Here is a 24,803-nt window from a genome sequence, read left to right on the forward strand (position 1 = left end):
AGTGTCTCTCTTTGAAGGCTACTATAATTACCCTCCCGCGGTGGTGCTTCCCTTTCCCTTCCTCACACCTTCCCTTTGTTTTCATAGGTGCAGAAACCCGGCCGGTAACCTTGTCCTAAAATGTAACTTTCAAAAAAAAAAATATTTTTTTTTTAAATTTTTACAGTCTCGGTACTGAGGTTAACAGACAAACCATTTACCAGCCTAAAGAGGCCCTTTCCCGCCACGGCCCCAGTCAAGCTGCAATGTGTCTCCGCTTTACATTCCAGCTTCTCTCTGGGTGTAAAGTTACACGCAGGCTCCTCCATCACAGGAAGTCTACTCCCTCCTCGGCCCGCGTGTGACTTTTCCAGCTTCGCTCCAGCGGGCCGAGTTCCCCCCTCCCCCCACCCACCCACCCTCCTTGTCCCTGAGAGAACCGCCGGTAGCCATGGTGACTGCCGGAGTCCTGCAGCCACGTGCTGCACCTTTCAGAGTCCGCTGTTCCTGCGGTTAGTGTGTTTTCTTGGTTGGGTGCCCTGGTATGCAGCTAGGGCTTGAAGAGGGCTCAGCCTCCAGCCAGCCCGAGCTCTGGCACCCGCACAGAGACAGGCAGTGCTTGTGCAGGCAGAGCTAGCCTGGGCGGGGGGACCCAAAGTTACGCCGAGTTTAAGCTGCTACATCTTCCACAGTGCAGGGAGCCCGCGAGTGTGCGTTTCAAAGAGGTGCGGTGTTTGCTTACAGGAAAAACAACTGCTCAGAACTGGAGAAGAGGCAGCGAGGTCCAGATGTGTTCCAGCTGTGCATCTGTGCACGGATCCTAACCTGGTTTTGCTTTTTTTCCCTTCATCTGGCTTTTCTTGTACATGGTAGCAGGATTAAGTTCCTTTTAAAGTTTTAATAACTGGACAAAGCAGGATTGTTAGCAGTATGTGTTCCTGGGTATGGGGTTTTTTTTTTTGTTTTTTTTGATTAATCATGTCTGAATAAAAAAATAAACGAAGAATGAAAGCATCTGGAAATTGTGAGCGAGGACTCCCGCCCCTATCTGAGCTGCACTAAGAAGGGCTGATCACATCGGACTTGGCCTCCTCCACCTCTCTGCCACATGGAGCTCAAATGTGGACTGCTACCCACATCAGCGCCCCAAGCCAGGGGTCTCCATACCCCTTAACGAAAGCCGGACCTGGGGGAGATGGTCCAGAAGGGGAGGATAGAGGGCATCTACAACTTTCAGACCCGCTCAGCTGACTCGGACATTGCTTTGGTGAGTAAAACGTGGACTGGCAGGAGCCTGCATTACAGTGGTGGTCAAGTAGGATTGCAGTTGGCAACATTGTGAATGGAAAAACAATGGATAATTTCCATACCAAAAACAAATGAATAGATAAATTTCCTCAAAGTTTTGGGACATGGTTAGAAGAAAGGGCCATTGGCAATCATTTGTCAGCTATTCCTGTGAATCCTGTACAGGGCAGGAGATCACAAGCTCCTGGATTCTAGTGAAAGTGGGCTGGCACGTTTGATGGGGAGGGGGGAGAGAGGGTTTCATCGCCCCACCAAGTGATACACAGCAACTCCGGTGCTAGATCCTCCTTACTTGTCCTGCATTCCCTTCAGCCAAGCCATCCCCAGCTGCTCCATTTCAATGATAAAAATCTGAAAACTAGCATTTACTTTCGTATGAGAGAATGACTACAAAGGCTAGAAATACTGGAACGTGTCCTGTAAACCCAAGCAGCACGGCGCCTAGTGTGTTTGGATTGCTTCCTTCCATTCAGATGTGGGCCTGTCACTTTCTTTTCCTCCACTTCCCACATCTGACTTGGATTTTAGGGATTGAGGGAACACAGAGCTCTCCGGTGCTCTAGGTTACCTATCCCAGGAAACAGAAAGGAAAGCCTGTGGATGGTCTTTACTCTATGCTGTCTGACACAGGGAGATGAGAGCCATTCCCAGACTATGCCTCATTTTTCTTGCAGTGATATTGTAGGCTTTGTGTGTTAGCATTCCTTTATTAGCTCTTCCTGCAGAATAACTCCTCAGGAACATCCGTCTCTCTTGTCCTAGAGATGGGAATGACACTTTTGATCCAGTCCAGCTTTCCCTTCTAGAGCACTGAAAGAAAGGCAGGTCCCCCGTTCTTCCTCCCAGCTCAGTAAGCACCAGGAGATCCTGCTGCTGCTGCTTGCCTGTTAGATTTTCCCAAGGTGACCCTCCAGCAGTGCAGCGTCCATGCTGTGCAGGCCTGTTTTCCCCGCAGTGGGAGCCAGCGGTCCCGCTTCACAGTAGCTGTTTTGCCAGCACCCCATCCTTGTCCTCTCTGTGTGCAGCTGTGAAGGTCCAAGGTCCATCTGACTGAGGCTCAAGACCGAGCCTTCTCTCTGGAAGGTCCCTCCATTTGGAACACACGCCCTGAATGTCTTCAAACAATGACATGTATGCAAACTTTTAAGGCTTTTGATGTGGAGTCACGCTGACTGATTTTTTTTTTAATTTGTCGCATTTTGCATTGTTTGTCATGTACTATTTCACATTTGAGCCAGTGGTGTCATTTTATACATGAGGGCTTGGGGTGTGGACAGGGCAGCCTTTAAGATGTTACTGATTCATGTATAAATCCTGCACAGTTTTGCTATGGCAGTTTGGAGGTATGTTCTTGGCTACATTATCATTTGTTTAGATTTTGTATTGTGTTCTTTTAAACTGTGTATGTTTTTATGTGACCTGCCGGGAACATAGGATAGCAGCGGAATAGAAATCTTTTAAATAAATATAATAAAGAGAAGAAGGCTTTTTAGCTCCCTCTAAGCCTTTTGTGGCCTGGATTCTCCCCTGTCTGTGCTTGTGATGGGCGATTGGAAAGTGTCAGCTTTTGGCATGTTTGGGTCAGATTCTTTTAATGAATTTGAGTCTGGAGCTTTGGTTTATCTTTCTTTGACCCCAGCTGAGTCTAGGATTGGGTTTTAGTTAATCAAGTTATTGACCTTGAGTGCTTTCTAGCCCAACGTTCTCTCACAAAGTGAAAAAGAATTTTCTGCAATGTTTTGTTCTAAATGTGCTACTTACTAACGTCATGGAGTGCCCTTACTTAGCAGTTCTTTTCCTATCTAAAAATAGACTGGAACACAAATCTCAGGGACCAAGCACAAGCCTGTCTGATCAGTTTTTTTGGTTGGTACTTGTGGTGAGAGAAACTGAAATGTTCTGTCTTTTATTAAAGGAGCACAGTGACAGAATTGTGCAGTTGCAAAACATTTTATAGCTGCAAGATTTCATTAACACTTTTATACACAATCCAGCTAACCTGGAAAAGAGACCTTTAGTTTACAGGTGATCTCATTCCAGGTATTATATGGGCCCTATGCACTAAACCTTAATCTGCATGTTAAGGGCCTTTTGTGCACGATAAGGCCTTATTGCATAGCGTGTTATTTTGATTGTGCATGTTAAGATGGCTCCTCAATACATTAACGTGTACGCTAAACTTAGCACCTACCTGCATGTACAGTAAATAGAGAAGCATTATATGCAAATGAGACTTTAGAGTGGGCCTATGGGAAATAGAGTGGTATGCAGCTTCCACCCGCTCTTTCCCATGGGTCTGGTAAAGGCAAAAAATAACACCTCCCTGTAAGAAGGAATTTTTACTCTGCATGCTGTGGTGCTAAAGCAACCTCTAATGATTGCTTTAGCACCACAGCATGCCCTGCAGGCAGGAGACTCTGATGCCCTTCCTGCCCCAAAGAATCTGCCTCTCTGGACTAACACCTGTTTCCAGAGGGGTGGGTGGGTGTTCTCTCAAGGGTGGCTCCTGCTGTGTGAAATATGGGGGTGATTTTCAGGGAGGGGATTAAGCTTTTTCTGGCTTACAGGTCGATACAGTAAAGTGTGCTCCGTCGAAGCGCACTGTCAGCCTGCTCTGGACGCATGTTTTCCCTTACCCCTTATTCAGTAAGGGGAGGAAAACACGCGGCACCTAATAGCGCCCTCAACATGCAAATGCATGTTGAGGGCTCTATTAGGTATGCGCGCGCGATTCAGTAAGTAAAATGTGCAGCCAAGCCGCACATTTTACTCTAAGAAATTAGCACCGACCCAAAGGTCGGCGCTAATTTCTTCCGGCGCCAGGAAAGTGCACAGAAAAGCAGTAAAAACTGCTTTTCTGTGCACCCTCCGACTTAATATCATAGCGATATTAAGTCGGAGGTCCCCAAAAGTAAAAAAAAGTAAAAAAAAATAAAAAATAAAAAATTTGAATTCGGCCCGCGGCTGTCGGGCCGAAAACCGGACGCTCAATTTTGCCGGCGTCCGGTTTCCGAGCCTGTGGCTGTCAGCGGGCTCGAGAACCGACGCCGGCAAAATTGAGCGTCGGCTGTCAAACCCGCTGACAGCCGCCACTCCTGACAAAAAGGAGGCGCTAGGGACGCGCTAGTGTCCCTAGCGCCTCCTTTTCCCCGTTTTTCCCGCGTCACCTCATTTAAATACTGAATCGCCCGCACCGGCGAGGGGCCGGTGCGCGCGCCGGGAGAGCGGGCGTTCGTCCGCTCTCCCGCGATCTTACAGTATCGACCTGTTAATTGGCTGCGACTGTTGGAAGCATGGATCAACTTAGTTGGGGGAGAGGGTGGCATTTTGTTAGGGATGGCATAGAGTGCAACAGGATAAAAATCCTGCAGGAGTCTAAATGCACAATAGAATCTTTATGGGTGGAAAGTCCATGTGTGAGGTATAGCAGTGGATGTATACTACCACCTACTTGGCCAAAATGAACAGATGGATGATGAAATGCTAATGGAAAATTGGGAAACTAACATTTGGCAGCACAGTAATAAAAGGGCGATTTCAATTATTTATTTATTTGTTTATTTATTTATTTAGCATTTTTCTATACCGACCTTCATGGTTAAATACCATATCAAATCGGTTTACATCGAACAGGGACAGAGAACTGTAATAGACGGAACAACTTTTTTATAATCAGAAGAAACAAAAGTTACATTTAACAAGGACCGTAAACTTGGAAGCTTAAACAGCTGGAAGGAAAGGCCCGAGGAAGGCAATAAATTAAGAACAAGAGAGTCATAATGGAATCCGGGCTAGTGCTAGTTAAATTATTAGAAGAGATACTAATGCATATGAAGTACTTAGAGGAGGAGCGAGGTTCCATTGCTCGTGAGCAGGTTAAGCATCTTAAGCATTTAATTATTTAATTAAGCATTTAATTATCCTAATATTGACTTGGAAATTACCAATCAGGACATGCCAGGGAGGTAAAGTTTCTAGATGAAATAAATGACTGCATCATGTAGCAGCTGGTCTGGGAACCTAATTCTTAGTGGAACACAGGATTTGGTACAAGAGGTAATGGTAATGGTGCCGCTCAGCAATAGTGATCATAATATGGCTTAACTGATAAATCACCTACATTATTTTTTGAAGGGGTGAATAAACATATGGACAAACGTGAACTGGTAGATGTGTATTTGGATTTTCAGAAGGCATTCAACAAAGTCCCGCATGAGAGGCTTTTAAGGAAACTAAAAAGTCATGGAATAGGAGGCGATGTCCTTTCATGGATTACAAACTGGTTAAAAGACAGGAAACAGAGAGTAGGATTAAATGGTCCTTTTTCACAGTGGAAAAAGGTAAACAGTGGAGTGCCTCAGGGATCTGTACTTAGACCACTGCTTTATAATATATTTATAAATGATCTGAAATGGGTTACACTGAGTGAGGTGATCACATTTGCAGATGACACAAAATTATGCAGAAAAGTTAAATCTCAAGCGGATTGCGATAAATTGCAGGAGGACCTTGCAAGACTGGAAGATTGGGTTTTCAAATGGCAGATGAATTTTAATGTGGACAAGTGCAAAGTGATGCATATAGAGAAAAATAACCCTTGCTATAGTTACACAATGTTAGGTTTCATATTAGGAACTACCACCCAGGAAAGAGATCAAGGCATCATGGTGGATAATACATTGAAATCGTCGGTTCAGTGTGCTGCAGCAGTCAAAAAAGCAAATAGAATGTTAGGAATTATTAGGAAGAGAATGGTGAATAAAACGGAGGATGTCATAATGCCTCTGTATTGCTCCATGGTGACACCGCAGCTTGAATACAGTGTGCAGTTCTGGTCGTCGCATCTCAAAAAGGATATAGCTGCACTGGAGAAAGTGCAGAGAAGGGCAACCAAAATGATATGGGGCATGGAACGGCTGCCCTATGAGGAAAGGCTAAAGAAGTTAGGGCTGTTCAGTTTGGAGAAGAGACTGCTGAGGGGGGATATGATAGAAGTCTACAAAATCCTGAAAGGACTTGAACAAGTTAATGTAAATCGATTATTTACTCTCTCAGATAATAGAAGGACCAGGGGGGGCACTTCATGAAATTAGCAAGCAGTTCATTTAAAACAAATAGACACTTCTTTTTCACTCAGCGCATAGTTAAGCTCTGGAATTCATTGCCAGAAGATGTGGTTACAGCAGTTAGTGTAACTGAGTTTAAAAAAGGTTTGGGTAAGTTCCTAGAAGAAAAATCCATAAACTGCTATTATGGTAATTAATAAGCAATAGTAGCTTGTGATTTATCTAATGTTTGGTTACTTGCCAGGTACTTGTGACTTGGATTGGCCACTGTTGGAAACAGGATACTGGGCCTGATGGACCCTTGATCTGACCCAGTATGGCATTTCTTATGTAACAGGTAAATGTGAATCAGTTATTTACTCTTTCAAATAATACAAAAACTAAGGGATACATCATGAAGTTAGTAAGTAGCACATTTAAAACAAAGAGAATATTTTTTTTTTCCACTCAGCACACAATTAGACTCTGGAATTCATTGCCAGAGTATGTGGTAAAGGCAGCTAGGGTAGGTGGGTGAGGCCCCTCCTTGGTCTGGGCTATGAATTACCCCTATGCTTGGAGTGGGGAATACCACATGAGAAATTACATTCACTAATATGATTTATCTTCAGGTTTCATAGCCTGAGTGGGGGATGACAGGGTCCCATTCACCTCCATACCACAATTCTGTGCCCTTCCCAAACAACCTCTCACTTGTGATACCACAGACCAGATAAAATCATCACACCAGAATAAAACAGTAATTAACCCTTTTACTAGTATTATGCAAGTAGACAGTAAATCTAACCAGACCATTAAATGGAAAAATACAGTAGTAAAGTACAATATAAACTTGCAGGTTTTTTTTTTATTATAAATCAAGCAAAGCAAAAATAACACTGGATATTGCCTGTTAGCCAGAGCAACCATTATGCTCATATGGATAGTGAAAAAAAAAAAGAAATGCTAATAGAGAGAGGTTGGGGTGAAAAGCAGTCAAGTACACAACTTTTAAAAATTGTCTTTACCCTGAGTACTCGAAAAGGGGGATGGGGAAACAGATCAACCACAATTTCACCAGTTTGCAAAGGGTGCACTCTGTTCCAAAATTGCATGTATAAAAAACAATCAAGAAAATGAAGAAGCTCTTCTAGATGGTGGAGCTGGCCAGATAACAAACCAAATAAATGAGCACTGCAGTGTGTGAAAGGTGTCTCTCTCTCTCTTTCTCTCTCTCCTGGGGAGCTTCCCCCAAATGGTTTACATGATATTAAACAGAAAGCGGGCCTGGTTTCAGTCTCTTATAGAAAGACCACGGTCATCAGTTTTTCTTTTCCAGTACCTGCCAGCAAGGGTTTATGCTTGACTTCGCCTGAAAGGATGAAGCAGTTAAGATGAGATACAGAATTTGTGACAAAGGGCAAGGAAATAAACCTCTCCCTCCACTGCTAAGATACTCTCTGGGCAAAGTTTTAATTATTTAACTCAGTCTCTTGGAGAGTGATCCAGCTATGTGTTCCTGGGCCTGGATATCTCTGGAGAGGAAGTCTCTCAGCTACTGGCTCCTCTGTCCCTTGTTGGGATTTTACATGTAGCTCAGCTATGAAGCAAGAACAGCTGTCTGTCCCTCTGTTTCCTCAGAGTGCAGACTTCTGACTCTCCCTCTCAATAATTAACTCTTAAGGAGAACTGATTGCAGGGCTGCCAGATGCACTCCTCTGTTCCAGGATCCTAGCTCCAACTCCTGGCTGTCCCCACCCTGCACATACAGGTAGAGCTAGTCAAATTGCGCCTTTTCTACCTTAAATAGTCTCCCAGCATTCCTTTGGCTTCCTCCTCTGCTGGCTATGTAGTGCTGTAGTATGGGCAGGCTAAATAGCTCTTTTCCCAACTTGTTAACACTGTGCTGTATCCTAGTTCTTGAAGAGCATTTATCATTCACAGGAGAACAAACATGAGTTTTTTGACATTTTTATGTTCCTTCACCTTGGCTGCGGTGGCTTGCAGTCTCTGCAGGGTTGAAAACCCTTTTTTGACAGGTTCAAAACACAGATGTAGCTTAGCCCACACTGTAAGGCTCCGATTCATGATAAGCTCATGGAGGCAGGAACCTGGTTTATAGTAGCTTGCTACGTGGTTTAAAAAAAGTTTGGATACATTCTTGGAGAAGTCCATAAACTATTAACCAGTAGTCTTGGGGGGAAAAGCCACTGCTTAACCCTGGGCGTTAGCAGCATGGGATCTATTTACTGTTTGGGATTTTGTCAGGTACTTGTGACCTGGCTTAGCCACTGTTGGAGACAGGGTACCGGGCTTGATGGACCCTTGGTCTGACCCAGTATTATGGTTCTTATGTTCTTTTGTCTCTGAAATGCAGCTCTTGTATCAGAGCTGACACCTGCTCAGCAGTGCTGAGAGGAGCGGCCTTTGCCCAGACTGGAATCTTCTTATGCAAGAATATTATTTATTTTTATTTTACTTATTGGACTTTATATACCTAACTTCACATATCTATAGCTAAACCTTCATTATTTATTTTGATTTATATTCTGCCTTTCAGCCATTCAAAATGGATTACATTCAGGAACTTTAGGTATATCTATCTATCTGTATAAAACAGTTTTATGAGAAAGACAAAAAACAGAGAGACAATCCCTTAGCGCAAAAAAAAAAATTTTGAAAAATAAGTTTCTGACTCCCACTCCCGGAAAAAACTTAACTTTTAACTGCTGCATAACTGAGAGGCTCCCTGAACCAGGGGATGGAGCTTCCTTTATCTGAGCCTGCCCACCACCTCTCCCATTGGAGGGCCCACAGGGCACACAGCGTGACAATGCTGCCACCTCTGGCCCTCCATTAGGTGTTGCCTGAGAGAAGCCATGATCCTGAGCCTTCCTCTGGGGTGGGGGATGCGGCCTCCAGCCACGTTTCTAACCTAAGGGCCCAGACAGCCATCTGAGCTCTGTGTACCGCTCGGCCAGTCCAGCGCGCTAACCCGAGTGGACAAGGTACAGAATATCTCTACAGCGTGGTGTTTGTTGAACAACTTTTTTTTTTCAGGCCTGTTGTTCAGGCTTCTGACTTGAGTTTGTCTTAAATCTGTTGACTTCTAGCTCACTGTTGAATAATTCATTTCAGGCCGGTTTCATTGACATTCTATTTTGTCGTTTTTTCCTGTGCAGAGCTCCCTCCCCGGGGAGGTGGGACTATTGCCTGCTCATGGAGGATCCTTCGCGGAGCGAGCGGAGACGGGCTCTGAGAGGTGGGAAGCCCCGCACTAAAAATACACAGCGTGCCAAGCTCCCCCCTGAAAGCACAGAGCACACAAACCTGGCAGGCCGGCATGGGGGCGATCCTTCTCCACAGCAGGACGCATCGGGCTGGTCTGTGAGGGCAACTTCCCCCGTGCAGTCAGGCCCTCCAGGCAGGCCTGGGACTGAGTGTACTGTGCAGCGGGAGCCCTGCTCAGGAACCTCTGTGTTACAGTCCAAGGTGAAGGCACTGAAAGAGAAAAGAACAGCAGGCAAACAGGGGGGGCCTTCCCCACAGGATCAAGGCTCTCCCAAGGCCGGGCGAGGAAAGCTTCTTGCCTCGGAAGAAGGGCCCTCGGAGGACATGGTGGTAAATCCACAAGCGCAGATCCGCACGTACCTGACAGACTCCCTGCTGAACGGCGCAGAAGAGGTTGGGGACCAGTGGGCCATTTCGGTCACAGGTCCCGGTACTAGCCAGGCCAAGGCTCCAAGGGGCACAGACTCCGAGGAAGAATCACCTCGGGGCTCCCGGATATCTCTGCAGAGGTTCTGGACTCCGCCCTGCACGAAGCAAGCTCCGCCAGGATTCCCTGACAGCTCTGTAAGTAAGATGAGAAAAGAAAAGGGCCTAGCAAGCGAGTTATGGGGCAAGACGTGTGCCAGGAGAGACCTCCAATTGCTTCTCTCTGCAGAAGATCTGGAGACTGATAGGGTGGCCCGGACCCCCGAGGATCTCCAGTTTGTCCCGACGGAGGTGCCATGTGATGGTTCTGCTCCGACCAGGAGGCTGTGGAGGGCCGAGAGCTGGGGCAGTCTTGGCAGCGCTGCCAGCACAGGCAGTATCACCAGTCTGCCATCCCTGGCTGAACGGGTCGAGAGGAACAGGGCACTGTTAAAGGAGATGCTGACCGCGGCGGACCAGGCTTGTAATCATGAGCCAGGTGACGCTCCAGCCGCTGAGACGGAGGAAACCAGCGGGGACAGCCGTGGTGCAGGTGAGTACAGCAAACTCATACTATTTCCCACCTTTCTGTGTCGCAAACTAGGGGGTGTGTGCAGGCTGGGACAGGAGGTGGCACTCGCCGGGTTTTACATTTCCCAGGGTGGATTTCATGTTCTGAACCTGCTCCTGCATCTTGCTTTTATGTCCCTTTGGGCGAGCCGACACAGAAAAACAATTAATATACATTTAAATCACTATAATCTAAGAGTTTGGTTTTAAGAAAAGCCCTACTAGATTTCTAGGAAATGCAATCGTAGGGCAAAGAAGAAATTTCAGGATTTTGTGCTTGGATTTTTATGCCCTCCGTGATCCAGCAGTAGACGGAGAGGAGCTGACCTGCAGTCGGGCAGGTAGGGAGGAGCACGTTATATGTTTCACCTCATGGTACTGGGACGTGCACGGATTATTCCTGCATCTTCTGATGCCTGTTAATTATTCTTCTGTGAAAGGCAGGAGGAGTTCTGCAGTGGTGAGTGGTGCCCACCTTACCCCTGTACCTGCTGCTAGAGATCCTCTGCAGCTGTTGTTTCTCTGGCCATGCTGCGGTGGGCACTATCCCCGTGCGTTTGCTACCTTGACACCCAGTCACGCTTGGCCCACACTACGTGCGCCCCGCACCTTTCTCAGGGATGGCTAGGGGAGGGGAAGCTTACCCGTAAGCCATATAATAACCCACTTGGCTTCTCTTATGCTGTGGGCATTGACAGTGAGTAATTCTTGTGAGAGGGGAAAGGATTCCTGGGCTCCTTCATTCTCCCCAGGGATCCAGATGTGTTTGGATTTGGTCTGTTGGAAATAAATTACAGTTCCCTTCCTGAAGGTCCTGGCTCTGCGTGGTGGCATCATAATTTTTGTAGTGCAAGGAGATGCATACAGCGCTGTACAGTGGTGATAACTGTTCTGGCAACTGTGTCCCTTTCCCAAAGATCTTACAACCTGAGGAAATGGGAGATACAGGGGCCTGCCGAAGGTCACAAGGAGTATCAGTAGGAGAAGCGGGATTTGAACCCTTGGCTTTCCTGGGTCTCAGCCCATTGCTCTAACCCCTAGGTCCACTCCCCCAGTCAGTGGGGAGCAATCTTAGGTGGGCTCATTGGGGATTTTAGTGTGGGAGAAAAGTGTTAAACACCCTGAAGTGCCCTGTAGGGTAATGCACGAGGAGAGGACCCGAGGCATAAGAAGAGCTCGCTCACCCAGCCCAGTATAGTTATGATGGGACGTCGCTGCTCCCTGCTTCCCACCTACTAGAACAGACTTTGCACAATCATCTCAAATGGTAAACTTGGGAGAGCAGCTCGAGAGAGGATGCAGGCAGGGGTTTGGAGCCATAAGGAGAGGGAGGTGAGAGGGACAGCCGCTCAGGGCACAGAGCCCCATGGAGGTGGGAAAACTTATGGAAACTGGAGCCTATGCCCGCAATGAATTAAAGTCAGGAAGAGTGCAGCCCTCTGCCTGCCATCCAGGTTGGAGGGGATGGAGGACTGGGAGTCAGAGAGGGAGGACTGGAGGAAGAGAAGAGAGGGGAGCAGTGAGTGAGGGAGGGGGGGGGGGGGGGGGGGGGGCAGGTGCAAAATACACTTGCCTGCTCCAGGCGCTAAAATGCAAGTTACAACTCTGTGCAGCTTCCAAACTGGCAATACTCCTACGTCACACGTGGAGAGGCCTGCGCTGAACAAAATTGGCAAAGGAGATCTTTCTGTTTCTTTACCTGGTGGTGAGATATTCTGAGCGAAAAAAAAAAAAAAAAGTAAGCAAGGGTAAAACTAATCTATGCAGAAAGTCTTTTGGGGTATTTGTTTGCTCAGCCAATTCTATATAAAGCCTCAATTGTTGTCTTCATTAGGAGGAGAGAACACCCATAACCTGGCAAGATCCAAATCTGGGAGTCCTGAAAAGAAGATGCTTCTTAGAAATGTAATTTTATCTTTCTCATGCCATTTGAAATCTAACTTTCTGGGGATGGTACAGACAACCCAACCCTAGGACAGTGACAGCAGGGAGATTCAGTCTCAGCCACAGAGCACATGGCACTGAGATGTGGAATGATTAGGGGGCTTGCTTTTTTGGATTCTTTTCTAAAATACTCTGTCCCTGTCAGAGGGTCACGGATGTCCATGGTGCTAACTACAGCAGCACAACCGGTATCCTTGGGGGGGCTGGGGCTGGGGGGGGAGGCAGAAGGGTGTTTCAGACTGAAGTTTGAAAACCCCAAGTTTCCCAATGTCTGAATTTTGTTTTTGTGGAAATCGGAGTTTTTTCAGAATTCAGTCCATTCCTTACTTTTACTCCTCCACCTGAAACCTCGGAGCTGCTGCAGCTACCAACAGCAAGCAAGAAACATCTATCAGGCAGGGAGAGAAAACGCTCAAAGTACTGTTCCTTCTGTCCCGTGCTGAAGTCTTTGCCTGACGGTGCTTCCTTTTTATGGGTTCCAGGACCGCTGCCGAATGACCCAGACCGGGACTCTGGTATTTCCCTGCTGGACTCTGAAGGCTGCAGGTACAGATTCACAGCTGATGTGTCTTGATGGGCAGGGCCGGTTCTTTCATTAGGAAAACTAGACAGTTGCCTAGAGTACCAAAAGTTACGGGTGGGGTGGGCCCCAGAAACCTCCAGGGGCCGCCTGGCCAGTGGTAAGGCACAGCACCACAAGAGAGAGAGGAATATGGATGCTGTGGAGGGTGGCGACAAAGAGGAAGCGTGGGGGGGGTGGGTGGAGAGAAGGGTTGCAACCTGACTCCATATTTCCAGAACACACCGATCCAGTCCTGGTTGTACCCTGGTGCATGCTGGGACTTGTAGTTCTGGTGTCCCTATTGATTTCCCTGAGAAAATCCTCCGTAGGCAGTGGGATAAAACCAGGACTGGATAAGCGTGTCCTGAAAATCTGGAGCTGGTTGGCAATTCTAGGAAAGAGAGAAGATGCTGGGCAGTGCAAAGATTGGGAAAGGAGACTGGGGTGATGCTGATGTGATGAACAGGGAGCAACGGGGAGAAAGAAGAGGATGCTGAGGAGAGATACTTGACAGGGTATAGAGAGAAGGGATGCTGGGTACTGGGGAAAAGGGGCAGAGGGTGAGAGGTGAATGCTGAACTGGGTGAGAGCTGCCATCGGTCGGTACATGAGGGACGCGGGAGGGGACTGCAAGACTGAAGATTTGCCTTGAGCACCTGTACCCTTGCACCAGCTCTTTTGATGGAGGGAGAGGCTCAGATCCTCCAGTCTGTGAGACTCTTGCTTCTCATCTCAAGTTGGGAGCTGCAGGAAATGGCACGAGTATGAGTATGAGAGGCTGGCAATTTTGTTTCGGGTCGTTTTATGAGTGTAATGACAGAGTGCAGCATGTGCATCATACTGAAAAACTCTCAACCTTTGATGTCGGGTCTTGTGATACTGCCAAACCACACAGCAAAATCCTCTGAGCATGTTGTTGTCTGCAAAGTGCATCCGGGTCGCAGCAGTATGTTGACTGTAATCCACTGAGGTTTGGTGGATCAGCGGAATAGAAAGTGTGGAAATAAATAAATGAATAACCGAACTGTCCAACACCCAAATGGATTTCTGCCTTAAGAACAAAAGAAATTGCCATGCTGGGTCAGACCAAGGGTCCATCAAGCCCAGAACCTGGCAATTACCCAAACACTAAGAAGATCCCATGCTACTGATAAAATTAATAGCAGTGGCTATTCCCTAAGTAAACTTGATTAATAGCTGTTAATGGACTTCTCCTCCAAGAACTTATCCAAACCTTTTTTGAATCCAGCTGCACTAACTGCACTAACCACATCCTCTGGCAACAAATTCCAGAGCTTTATTGTGCGTTGAGTGAAAAAGAATTTTCTCCGATTAGTCTTAAATGTGCTACTTACTAACTTCATGGAATGTCCCCTAGTCCTTCTATTATTCGAAAGTGTAAATAACCGAGTCTCATCTACTTGTTCAAGACCTCTCATGATCTTAAAGATCTTTATCATATCCCCCCTCAGCCGTTTCTTCTCCAAGTAGAACAGCCCTAACCTCTTCAGCCTTTCCTCATAGGGAGCTGTTCCATCCCCTTTTATCATTTTGGTTGCCCTTCTCTGTACCTTCTCCATCGCAACTATATCTTTTTTGAGATGCGGCGACCAGAATTGTACACAGTATTCAAGGTGTGGACTCACCATGGAGTGTTATAGAGGCATTATGACATTTTCCGTTTTATTAACCATTCCCTTTCTAATAATTCCTAACATTGTTTGCTTTTTTTTGACTGCTGCAGCACACTGAGCCGACGATTTTAAAGTATTATCCACTGATACCTAGATTTTTTTCTGGGGTGGTAGTTCCTAATATGGAACCTAACATCGTGTAACTACAGCAAGGGTTATTTTTCCCTATATGCAACACCTTGCGCTTGTCCACATTAAATTTCATCTGCCATTTGGATGCCCAATCTTCCAGTCTTGCAAGGTCCTCCTGTAATGTATCACAGTCCGCTTGTGATTTAACTACTCTGAATAATTTTGTATCATCCGCAAATTTGATAACCTCACTCATCGTATTCCTTTCCAGATCATTTATAAATATATTGAAAAGCACCGGTCCAAGTACAGATCCCTGAGGCACTCCACTGTTTACCCTTTTCCACTGAGATAATTGACCATTTAATGCTACTCTCTGTTTCTTGTCTTTTAACCAGTTTGTAATCCATGAAAGGACATCGCCTCCTATCCCATGACTTTTTAGTTTTCTTAGAAGCCTCTCATGAGGGACTTTGTCAAATGCCTTCTGAAAATCCAAATACACTACATCTACCGGTTCACCTTTATCCACATGTTTATTAACCCCTTCAAAAAAATGAAGCAGATTTGTTAGGCAAGACTTCCCTTGGGTAAATCCATGCTGACTGTGTTCCATTAAACCATGTCTTTCTATATGCTCTACGATTTTGATCTTGAGAATAGTTTCCACTTGAGAATAGTTTCCACTATTTTTCCCGGCCTTTCCCCTCACTTCCTCACAACTAGGGATCCTCTGTGCTTCTTCCGGACTTTCTTCAATTCTGTTACTGGTTTTGTCTCCACTGAGACCATTCCATGAATCCACCGCCTTTTTTGCAATTAAATATTTTTTGGTGTTGCTCCAGAGTTTGTCCCGGGGAGTCTCATACCAGTAGGAACTGTAGCTGAAACTGAAGTTAGATGAATTGCTCATGTATTACAAGCTATCCCCAACGCTGTACCTGGATATCTAGTGGCCCCAGGCAAGCTTTTAGCCTTAAAATCTCCCCATGGCCCTTTCCACGGCCTAAGCCATTTCCTCCTTCCCTCCTCCAGGGCCCCTTCCTGGGTCCTCGCCCTCTTGCCCCTCCCAACCGGCCAATGACTTCTTCCCGGGTCTCTCTCCCATAGTCCTTTCAAGGACCTCCCCCCCTTCCCTCCTCCCCCACACACATCTCTTTTGGCTGGTTTATGGCCTGGCTGTGGTACAACAATAGGAAGGGAATTCAGCCTATGGTCTGTGAGCCTGCATGCAGTGACCCCGCCCCTTGTACGAGTATCCTTGGTAACAGGAGGAGGGAATGGAGCTGCTGCCGGGCCTGCGTGTGTGCACTGCCTCACAGGCCCCAGGCTGAGTTTCGTTCCCTTTGCTCTGGGGCAGTCAGCTCTTCGAACTGGCGGGCTTCCATCCCTTATTTCTTCTTCTTGGGTCTCCTGTGCTGGCCACTCATTTAGGCAGAATTTAGTCCGCAGTCAGCACATACAATTTTCGGGTCCTCTTTTTGTCTAGGCCCCTGCAGCTACCCAGATTTGCCCCCGCTTGTGTCCGGCTCTGACTAGTCTCATGTTCAGGGATGGCTCCCTCTCGAACAGGGTTGACCTGCAGTGGCCATTGAGAGCAGGGAAGCGTGAACTGCCACTTTCTGTGCTGTACCTGTTCTGTGGATGCGCGGAGGACTTTGGTTTCCATGACCATTCACAAGTACTGGAATTCTCTAATAATGCTGAGGCTGACGGAGGCTTCAGAATTTCCTCTGGATGGAAATCATAAGAATTACTCAACAGTAACACCTACTGGCCAGAATCGAGGCACACACATGCCGAGTTTTGGGGGTGCTGGGAGGTGGAAGAGCATGGTCTGAGGTCATCGGTCAATGGTTGTCATTGTGACGGCTGTACTGAATAGGGGTTAGAAAAGGGAAAAACCTCTGGAGAGCTGGAAACGAAGGGTCATGGTGCCATCACCCCAGTAAAAGCTGCTTCAGACTGAGCTGACAGGTGGTACAAAGACTTTTATTCTAAATTGCATTTGGCTGTTCGCGGGCTCCTCCCATGAATGGCCAGGCCTTCTCCCTCATGCCAGGATGCTGCTGGACTGTCTCATATTCCAGTGCAGCGGTCCGCCTGATATGGCAAGACACCACTGGAGATCTTCGTGGCAGGATGCCACCAACACAGGCCTGTCCTGCTTTCCCTAGGGCGTGTGTGCGCCCGACGCCCCTATTCTTAAAGGGCCAGCAGTGGAAAACTTTGCAGGCGCCCTCCGATGACAATACAATCCCTGGCCTATATAAGGTCACTGCAGACATCCCTCCAATGCCTCAGCAATAGGTCCCACTACAGTAGTAGAGCAAGTTGCCTCAGCGTGTTCCTGGTTTTCGTCTTCATCCTCGTCCTGTGGTCAGTCTTCAGTTCTTCATCAGTTCCTCGTCTTGTGGTCAGTCTTCAGTTCTTCAGTGTCTTCTGTGTGACTGGCTGCCCGCCTGCACTGGTCCTTGCCTCCCTGTCTGCCTATCCATCCCACCTTCCCTCAGATGGATTTCTAGTTCCTTCGGCTTGCCTGACTCTTGACTTTGCCTGAACTCCACCTGCCACTGACCTCACTGCCTGACTCACGACCACGTCTGAACGCTGCCTGCCTCGATCTATGCCTGAACCCAGTCTGCCTCGGGCCCTGGTCTGTGACCTGACCATCTCTCCAGACATCCAGCTCATCAGCAGAAGCCCCTGCCTAAGACTTGCTCAACCTAAGGGGAACGAGGGCTCTGCCACAGCCAGCAACGCCTGCCGATGGTGGGGACCTGCAGGATGCACCAACTCCAGCTTGGCCCAAGGGTCCACGCCCACAACATAATCTGAGGGAATCCTTTAGGTTTTTTGGAAAAATGTCATAGCAGAAATAAGAGTTTACAGAATAATGCTGGCCATGAATGCTAGGAAAATTAATTTGGGCTTATTTATCCTAGCAGTATCTGGCCACTTTCTAGCGCTAGTGTATAACGGGAGTGTAAATGCTGCCCCTGGGCCTCTCAGCACTGATAAAGGATATTTATTGATTTATAAATTTATAAACCACCTTTCCCAATCAGGCTCCAAAGCAATGTAAGTTAAAACATAAATAACAGGACACGTGTAACAAAACACAAAAAAAAAACCAGTCAATGAGTTTAAAAGCTTTGGGGCAATATTCAGCCACTGAGCAGCTTGGCTACTTAGCTGGATAAACATATCTGGTTAAATAGCGGTCCTGCCACTGAATATATCCAGCTATCTTAAAGTTAGCAGTATATGTACTTTAGGACAGGTCAGCAGCACAACCAGAGTTAGCCGCATAAGTTAACCCCCCTAACTCCAAATATCGGAGATAGCCAGCTAACTTATGTGGCTAAGCTAGCTCCTCCCTGAAATGCCTCCCACCCTCACCCAGAATGCCCTCAACTTATGCAGCTAAATATTAGCTGGGTAAGTCTCTCAATATGCTGGATTTGCCATTTACATGGATAACCTTTCAGTTATCTAACTGGCTTTTGAATATCAACCTCTGTATTTAACAAATGTATTACCTGCATACCTCCGATAGTGTTCGTGGTGGTGTAGAAACACAGTGCATAATAAAAACAAAATATGAAATCATACATAGCAGCACAAGTATATGAGAGAGAGCGTCTGTTTTGATCAAATTCTGAAAAGCTGAGTAATCATTTGCAAGTCTTATTATCTAATGCCAGGCGCCTTCTAGGACAGGTTTGTAGTACAGGTGGCTGGTGGTTGGTATAATACTGTCCCTTGGTTGGTGGTCACAGCTTCCCTACAGTGCTGGCATTTGAAAGAAGTTTCTGGCACTGTCTCGGGGTGGAGCATGGCCTCCAGTTCTGATGTGACCAAGGGAAGGGCACTGCCCCTTAGAGCTGCACTTTGCAAACCTGTCCCATTTGACCCCCACAGTCAGGATAACCACAATGAATGTCTGAGGTAGATTTGTGTAGACTGAGTGACTAGTGCATGCCAATCTATTTTATATAGCATCATTGCGTATGTCCTGAAAACCCGACTGGCCGTGGGGTCAGAGGGACAGGTTGGAAAGGGCTACCTTGCATGGTGTTAGGAGGCGCCCTCTGGTGCACGTGGTGTCCATGTTATTGCATAAAGGATATCTTCTGCTTTCAGGTAAGGGGAAGGCAGCAGGCACTGTTCTTGTGGCAGGAAATCCTCTGGTGATTTAGGGGTAAAGAGAAGTGTCGCAGAGATTGTCCTTGCTACAGAATACTCTTTGGTGATGTAGGTGAAAGGAGAGGCAGCACAGGCTGTCCATGTTACTGGCCAAAATAAGTGCGGTAGGGCTTGGCTTTTGGCCTGCTGGAGGTGTTGGGCGCATGTTGGAGAATGAGTGTATGTGGTGGAAAGGGAGGTGCAGACTGCAACGGGTGCGAGCCTTCGGGCTCTGTGTCAAGGTGCCTTCCAGGGTGGAAAGGGATATGAGATGGGCCTAGTCCTTTGGGCTCCTTGTGTAATTGAGGGTCAGTAGTGAGATCAGATAGACACTGCCCCTTGGTTTCTTATTGGGTGGAGCACAGCACAGGCCTGCAGGACAGAGAGGAAGCTCTCAGATGCTGCTTTCTGCAGTGCTACCCTTTGTCATTGTTAAACCTCTTCTAATCTCTGACATGCTTTTCTCTTATCCCCTCCCTCTCCTGTCTCCCCTCCCCTCCCTCCCTTCCCTACTGGCCTCAGGGCTTTTGTTCCCCAGCAGGAGCTTGTGCTGAGTACCAGGCATGAGCAGGCAAAGCAGCTGCTGCAGAGAGCTCGTATGAAGGCCCGCACAAGCCCTCTCCGAGCCAGCCACCATATTTTGCCATCTGCTGCTGGCATCTCTCCGGAATCAGAGGGACGGTAAGGGCAGTGTTTCAGGTGTGGGGTCAGATCTTGGATTGCCAGGAGGGGGGGAAACAAAGGTGGTGAAGGCTAATATAATTTAATTACACAGCTTACCATGATTGTTTTTTTTTACTTGTTTTACCATGAACTCATAGGCATGTGAACATTAGACATCATGCATGTTGTTATGATAGAATATAACATAAGCATATCTATGAAGCATTTGTATCATGCATTCATGCTCATGACTGTTAGCCATGAACCAATCATACACGCAGCTCATGTATACGCACATGCCATGTGCAAAGCTTGAGGCCAGTGTACTAAGGTTTGCTTGCAAAAGCACATACAAGTGATAAAAGTGCCCTTTCTGTGAGAAGGCTTGGCATGCACGTGCTGATGTGATATCACGTTCTGGAAAGATCATTAGCTGTGAATGCAGGCATAAACTGTTTTGGGGGAGATGTAGTTAAGTTTTTGCTATAAAATCCTGGACTCGTTTGCATGCCATAAACGTTGCCCATTGGTGTACACGATAAATGTGCATTTCTGCATGTACTTGGGCAATGTTCATTGCACTTTATACATTTGGGCCTTCCAGTATTGCATAGCTGGGGAATTTTTCCCAGCAACAAATAAAACTTGCGTTTTTGTCATCTTGTCGCACCAATAGGGTCATAAACTGGTCTCATCATCGATAGCAACTGTAGATTTGACCCACGGGGTATTCTGATTTAGCTGATTGCTTCCAGAGCCTGCATTAAATCATGCTGAATAAGCCTCTGAGCCAGAATTACTTTTCCAGGCGACTCCATCAACACAGCATACTCATATCTGCTCTTCACTTTATTTTTACTCCCACTCTAAAGATCTTTGGGACTTTAGTCTTCCTTTTTTTCTGTTAAAACAATGTGAGCAGAATGCTTTAGGAAATGAACCAAAAATCTCGTCCTGGTATGAAATTCACCTCTGATGCAGCCTTCTGATACACAACTGGATGGGACCTGATTATCCAGCAGACTCGTAACTGAGCAGAAATAGTGAAGTCCATAATTTCAGCTAACGGACTAATTATCTTTAGTGGTATAAGCTAAAGGCAGGGCTAAAAAAATGGATAGGAAAACAAAGTTTGAAAAATATATTTTCTTTCTTTCTTTAACCCCTTCCCTTCCCCCTCAAGCTTCTACCCATTCTTCTCTTTCTTCCCCCTTTTTTCTCTCACCTCTTTCCTCTCCCCCTGATACCTTGCACCACTGGGGTCACTGAAGCCCCTTACTGTGCATGCACTGTGACTGTCTAGCCAGAAGATAGCTTTGAATTTATGGTTTATGATGGCAGTAATACCCAGTACAGTACAAATTTCCCATCATAGAAGATTTTGTGTGTATCTGCGTGCAGGGCAATCGGGATGGGTGAGCAAGATGGGTAACCACCTGGGGGTGCCAGGCTCAGGGGAGGCCTCAATGCATCTTGTCAGTGGGTGGGGTGCTGGGGTTCCATGTCACCACTGCCACTACGGCAGTAGTAGGAGCTCCTTTAATTCCTTGCATGATTCCTAGTGTGCGGCTGCATCATCGAAGGGAAACGCTACCCTCCCACCATCTACTGGCTGCAGCTTCAGAGGGCCCTCCTCTCTCATGCTTCTACTCCCGGACTATACCCGGGTCAGCAGTTAGCCTGAAAACAGGCCTGTCTGTGCATATATAGACAGAGAAACAAAGTAGTAAAAAGGGCGCTCAAATACTGTGCGACTCAAATTGTCACATGAAATAGTCATATCATGAAGGTTTTTCTATCATAATACACGTGATGATTTGAGTTGCACATTTACTACTCTTTTTCTCTGTTTATTTTGTATAGATTTAGAAATAAATTGGTCCAGTTTACTGCATATATCCATGAAATTGGAACTTCCATGATGATCTCTTTATCTGAATTAGGACAACGTGAGCAGCAGTATTTGGGGATTTGTTTCTGATTATTTTTGATGTTTTTTATTGCTTCCGCTATGTTTCATTATTATATATCGTGTTTTGTTGATGTGCCTAAATTGTTTCTAAATTGGAAACTGCTTTGGGTTCCCTTTTTTTAGGAGAGGAAAGCAGTTTATGCTGAAACAGAAATTGTGCTTGGTATTCTCTTGGCGATGAACATTTGCAACAGCAGTGACAGTCTGTCTACAATTCTATCCAGTACATGTGGTTGGAAATCTTCTTTAGAAATTGCTTCATTATAGTTGTTCAGCAGTAACAGAAAGATGATGAACAATCCCAGTCTCAGCCCTGGAAGCTCCTCAGGCTCTAGGGTAGTTGAACAGGAGTCTTTTATTTGCACGAAGCACTTTCCACTATGGTCCCACTCAGTCAGTTGGCTCGTTACCTGATCATCCATAGAACTCTCTTGGATTATCTCCTTGATTCCAATACAGCATCAAATAGCTGTTCTGAGCTGAATGTATTCCAGAGATCCCAGATGATGATGATCTCATTTTTAACAAGCATCTTCTCTTGCCAAAGCAGGTAAGAGCTGTGAAGTCTGCTTAGTTATGTAACCCTCTTTCCAAACCTGGATACATGTGGGAGTTGCTGGGGCTCATGAGGATTCCTGCAGCAGGAGGGAAGTCTTGCTGAGGGCCCGTAGGCTATGGACACCCTCTTATGGTCTTGAACAAATAACAATAATAATAATGAAGAATGGACCTGAGGGTAGACTACATTTTTTTCAAAATGGCCGATATTTGGAGGTGAAGCAGGAAGGAGATAGTAATACAGAGTGGACCTAAGAGGAAACTATATCTATTCAAAAATGGCCGAATTTTGGAGGCGGTAAGTAAGAAGGAGATTAGCGCATCTGAAAAGCCCGGACCTGGTTGTGCACCGGGATCATTTAGAGCAATTGGACTTTTCTATTTTCTTCTTATATGGAAGCTTGAAAAATTTGTTTAGATCAAATGTGTGACGTTTTGTGATACTTTTGGTGGAAAATCTTGGTGAGGTTGAATTTATAGTGTGTGGAGAGTTATGATGATATTTTTGACTAATGAGACGACGACTTGTTTGAAGACTGTGGGTGGTGATCCCTCACTTCCGTTAGAGGGATAAAAGATGTCACAGTGCCGCCATGTTTTGAATTTGCGGGTCTGAAATCAAAACCGCGACAGAGAGAATGGATGCAGATAGCCAGTCAAAAGACATTTGCTGAAGGAACGCTGAAGGAATGGATTGGAAATCTCGCTGATGGATACAAGTAAAGTTTTTTTGTACATTTTAACAAATTTAAAATCTTAAAAAATTAACAAAACAGAGTGGATTTCTAATAAAGTGACTCTTCACCATAATTGAGTTTGATATACAAACTCGGAGAGTGAGGATCCCACATTCCATGATATTAAGATAAAGGATTGATGCTTAAATGGCTATTTGAAATTGCAAGAAATATATACCGGTTAAACCATTGATCATCATTTCTTGAACAAATAACTCCACACCAGATAGCGTTGTTCCAAAATGGCGTAATGTGTTGCATAGTAATCGACTGGTAAGGAGTGCATTTTCTTCCGGCGACCTCTGTAAAATAAAAGTGAAGGATCCCTTAAAGACTGGCAGGGGCCTCCCTTGATTCGAGGTACCCTGGAATCCCCTCGGGACCTGCTTCTTCTTGTGATTCTCCTCCTCCTCCTCCTAGTGATGGAGGATGGACAGAGCAGAACCCTGGCCAAGCTGTGTGTGGCGGCATCATTTTGTTTGATTCTGCTATTGCTTTTTGTTTGGTGTGGGATGATTAACTGCTCCTCCCCCAACAAACTTCTCCATTCAGTAGTGCTTTATCTCTACTGCTGCTTATTTTGTCTTGTGAGTTGCTGGAGTTTTACATTTTTTGTCTAGGTGGTATTATCTTTGCTAGTTATTATTTCAATTCCCTGTTGGTTTTTAAGAGAAATGCGGGGCTGTACCTAGCAGACTTGTGGGCGAGATGTGTAATCAGGTGCACAGCGCAGGGTATTGAACCACGAAAACACTAAAATCTAGGTAGAGCTGAAATGAAAAGAGAGGCCTCCCCTCTCCCTCCCATCCCTAGAGTGTTTCCTTCTTAACAGTTCTTCCAAGGACTTAGGTTAAGTGAATAATCTAGGACCTAAATACCAATCTCACAACTTGTTTGTTAATCACTATTAACAAAATGTCCTTTATTTAGTGCACGAATTGTCCCAAGGCCTTTCATTTGGACAATTTAAGGATTTTAATTTGCCTTCAACTGTCTGCCGTGAAAAAGAAAACAAATTCACCTAAAAGAGAAATGAGCCAGGTTTCAGAAATCCTCCCCTTCCTTGCAGCATCCAGAATATCTCTCCCAACTCCCACGGAGGAGTCGAAAAGAGGCGAAAAGCAGCGGGCCCTGGTAGAACAAGACCTGTGACTCTGAGACACCCAATTTCCCCATCTTTGAAGCATCCTGTGTATCTACCCTGACTCCATCCAGGATTCAGAAACCCTGGAACAATTGGATAACAGTAGGCTCTGGCAGAATAAGGCCTGTGATGGGAGACACCCTCACTCCCCACTGGAAAATGAAGAAGCCCCAGCAATAGAATAGGAAGTGATGTCTGAAAAGGTAGTCACCCAGCACCCAGAAACCCTCCAACAGGATCAAATGTCATAAAAGAAAGCTTCTTATGCTGGGAGACTGAGTCATCAGAGGAACCAATTTGGGAACTCGCTTTGATGGGGACACAACAGTTAAATGCCTTCCAGGATCCTCGGCCAGTAGGAATACCAACCCAGAGAGTCAAAGCAATTATGGAAGAAAGTCGGGACTCGGATATCAATGTTATCATCCATCTGGGGACTAATGACTTCCAAAATCTAGGGAAGAAGATTAGACACATGGCAAAGACTATTGCCTTTTCAGAAGTATTACCTGGTCATGGAAAAGGAGTCGAAAGGCTATGCCATATGGATAATTTCAATGCCTGGCTCAAAACCTGGTGTAAAGAAAGTGGTTATGGATACATTGGAGCAGTAAAAGGTTATAAGGTAGAGATGGCCTACATTTGTAGCTCTCAACAAAATTAGTTGAAGT

General features: G+C 46.1%; 1 protein-coding gene across 1 annotated transcript in view; it reads left to right on the top strand.

Moving 5' to 3' along the window:
* The first annotated feature begins 429 nt into the window (after positions 1–429).
* LOC115099795 (uncharacterized protein KIAA1614-like) overlaps positions 430–24,803 on the top strand; it is a 35,188-nt gene continuing 10,814 nt past the window's right edge. Inside the window, exons 1-4 of the mRNA XM_029617644.1 lie at positions 430–1,246; positions 9,515–10,581; positions 13,025–13,088; positions 19,581–19,739. Coding sequence (XP_029473504.1) covers positions 9,552–10,581; positions 13,025–13,088; positions 19,581–19,739 — 1,253 coding nt within the window. The 5' untranslated portion in view covers positions 430–1,246; positions 9,515–9,551. The remainder of the gene's footprint in view (positions 1,247–9,514; positions 10,582–13,024; positions 13,089–19,580; positions 19,740–24,803) is intronic.

The sequence above is a fragment of the Rhinatrema bivittatum genome, chromosome 10 (genome assembly GCF_901001135.1).
Source record: "Rhinatrema bivittatum chromosome 10, aRhiBiv1.1, whole genome shotgun sequence".
Taxonomy (NCBI): domain Eukaryota; kingdom Metazoa; phylum Chordata; class Amphibia; order Gymnophiona; family Rhinatrematidae; genus Rhinatrema; species Rhinatrema bivittatum.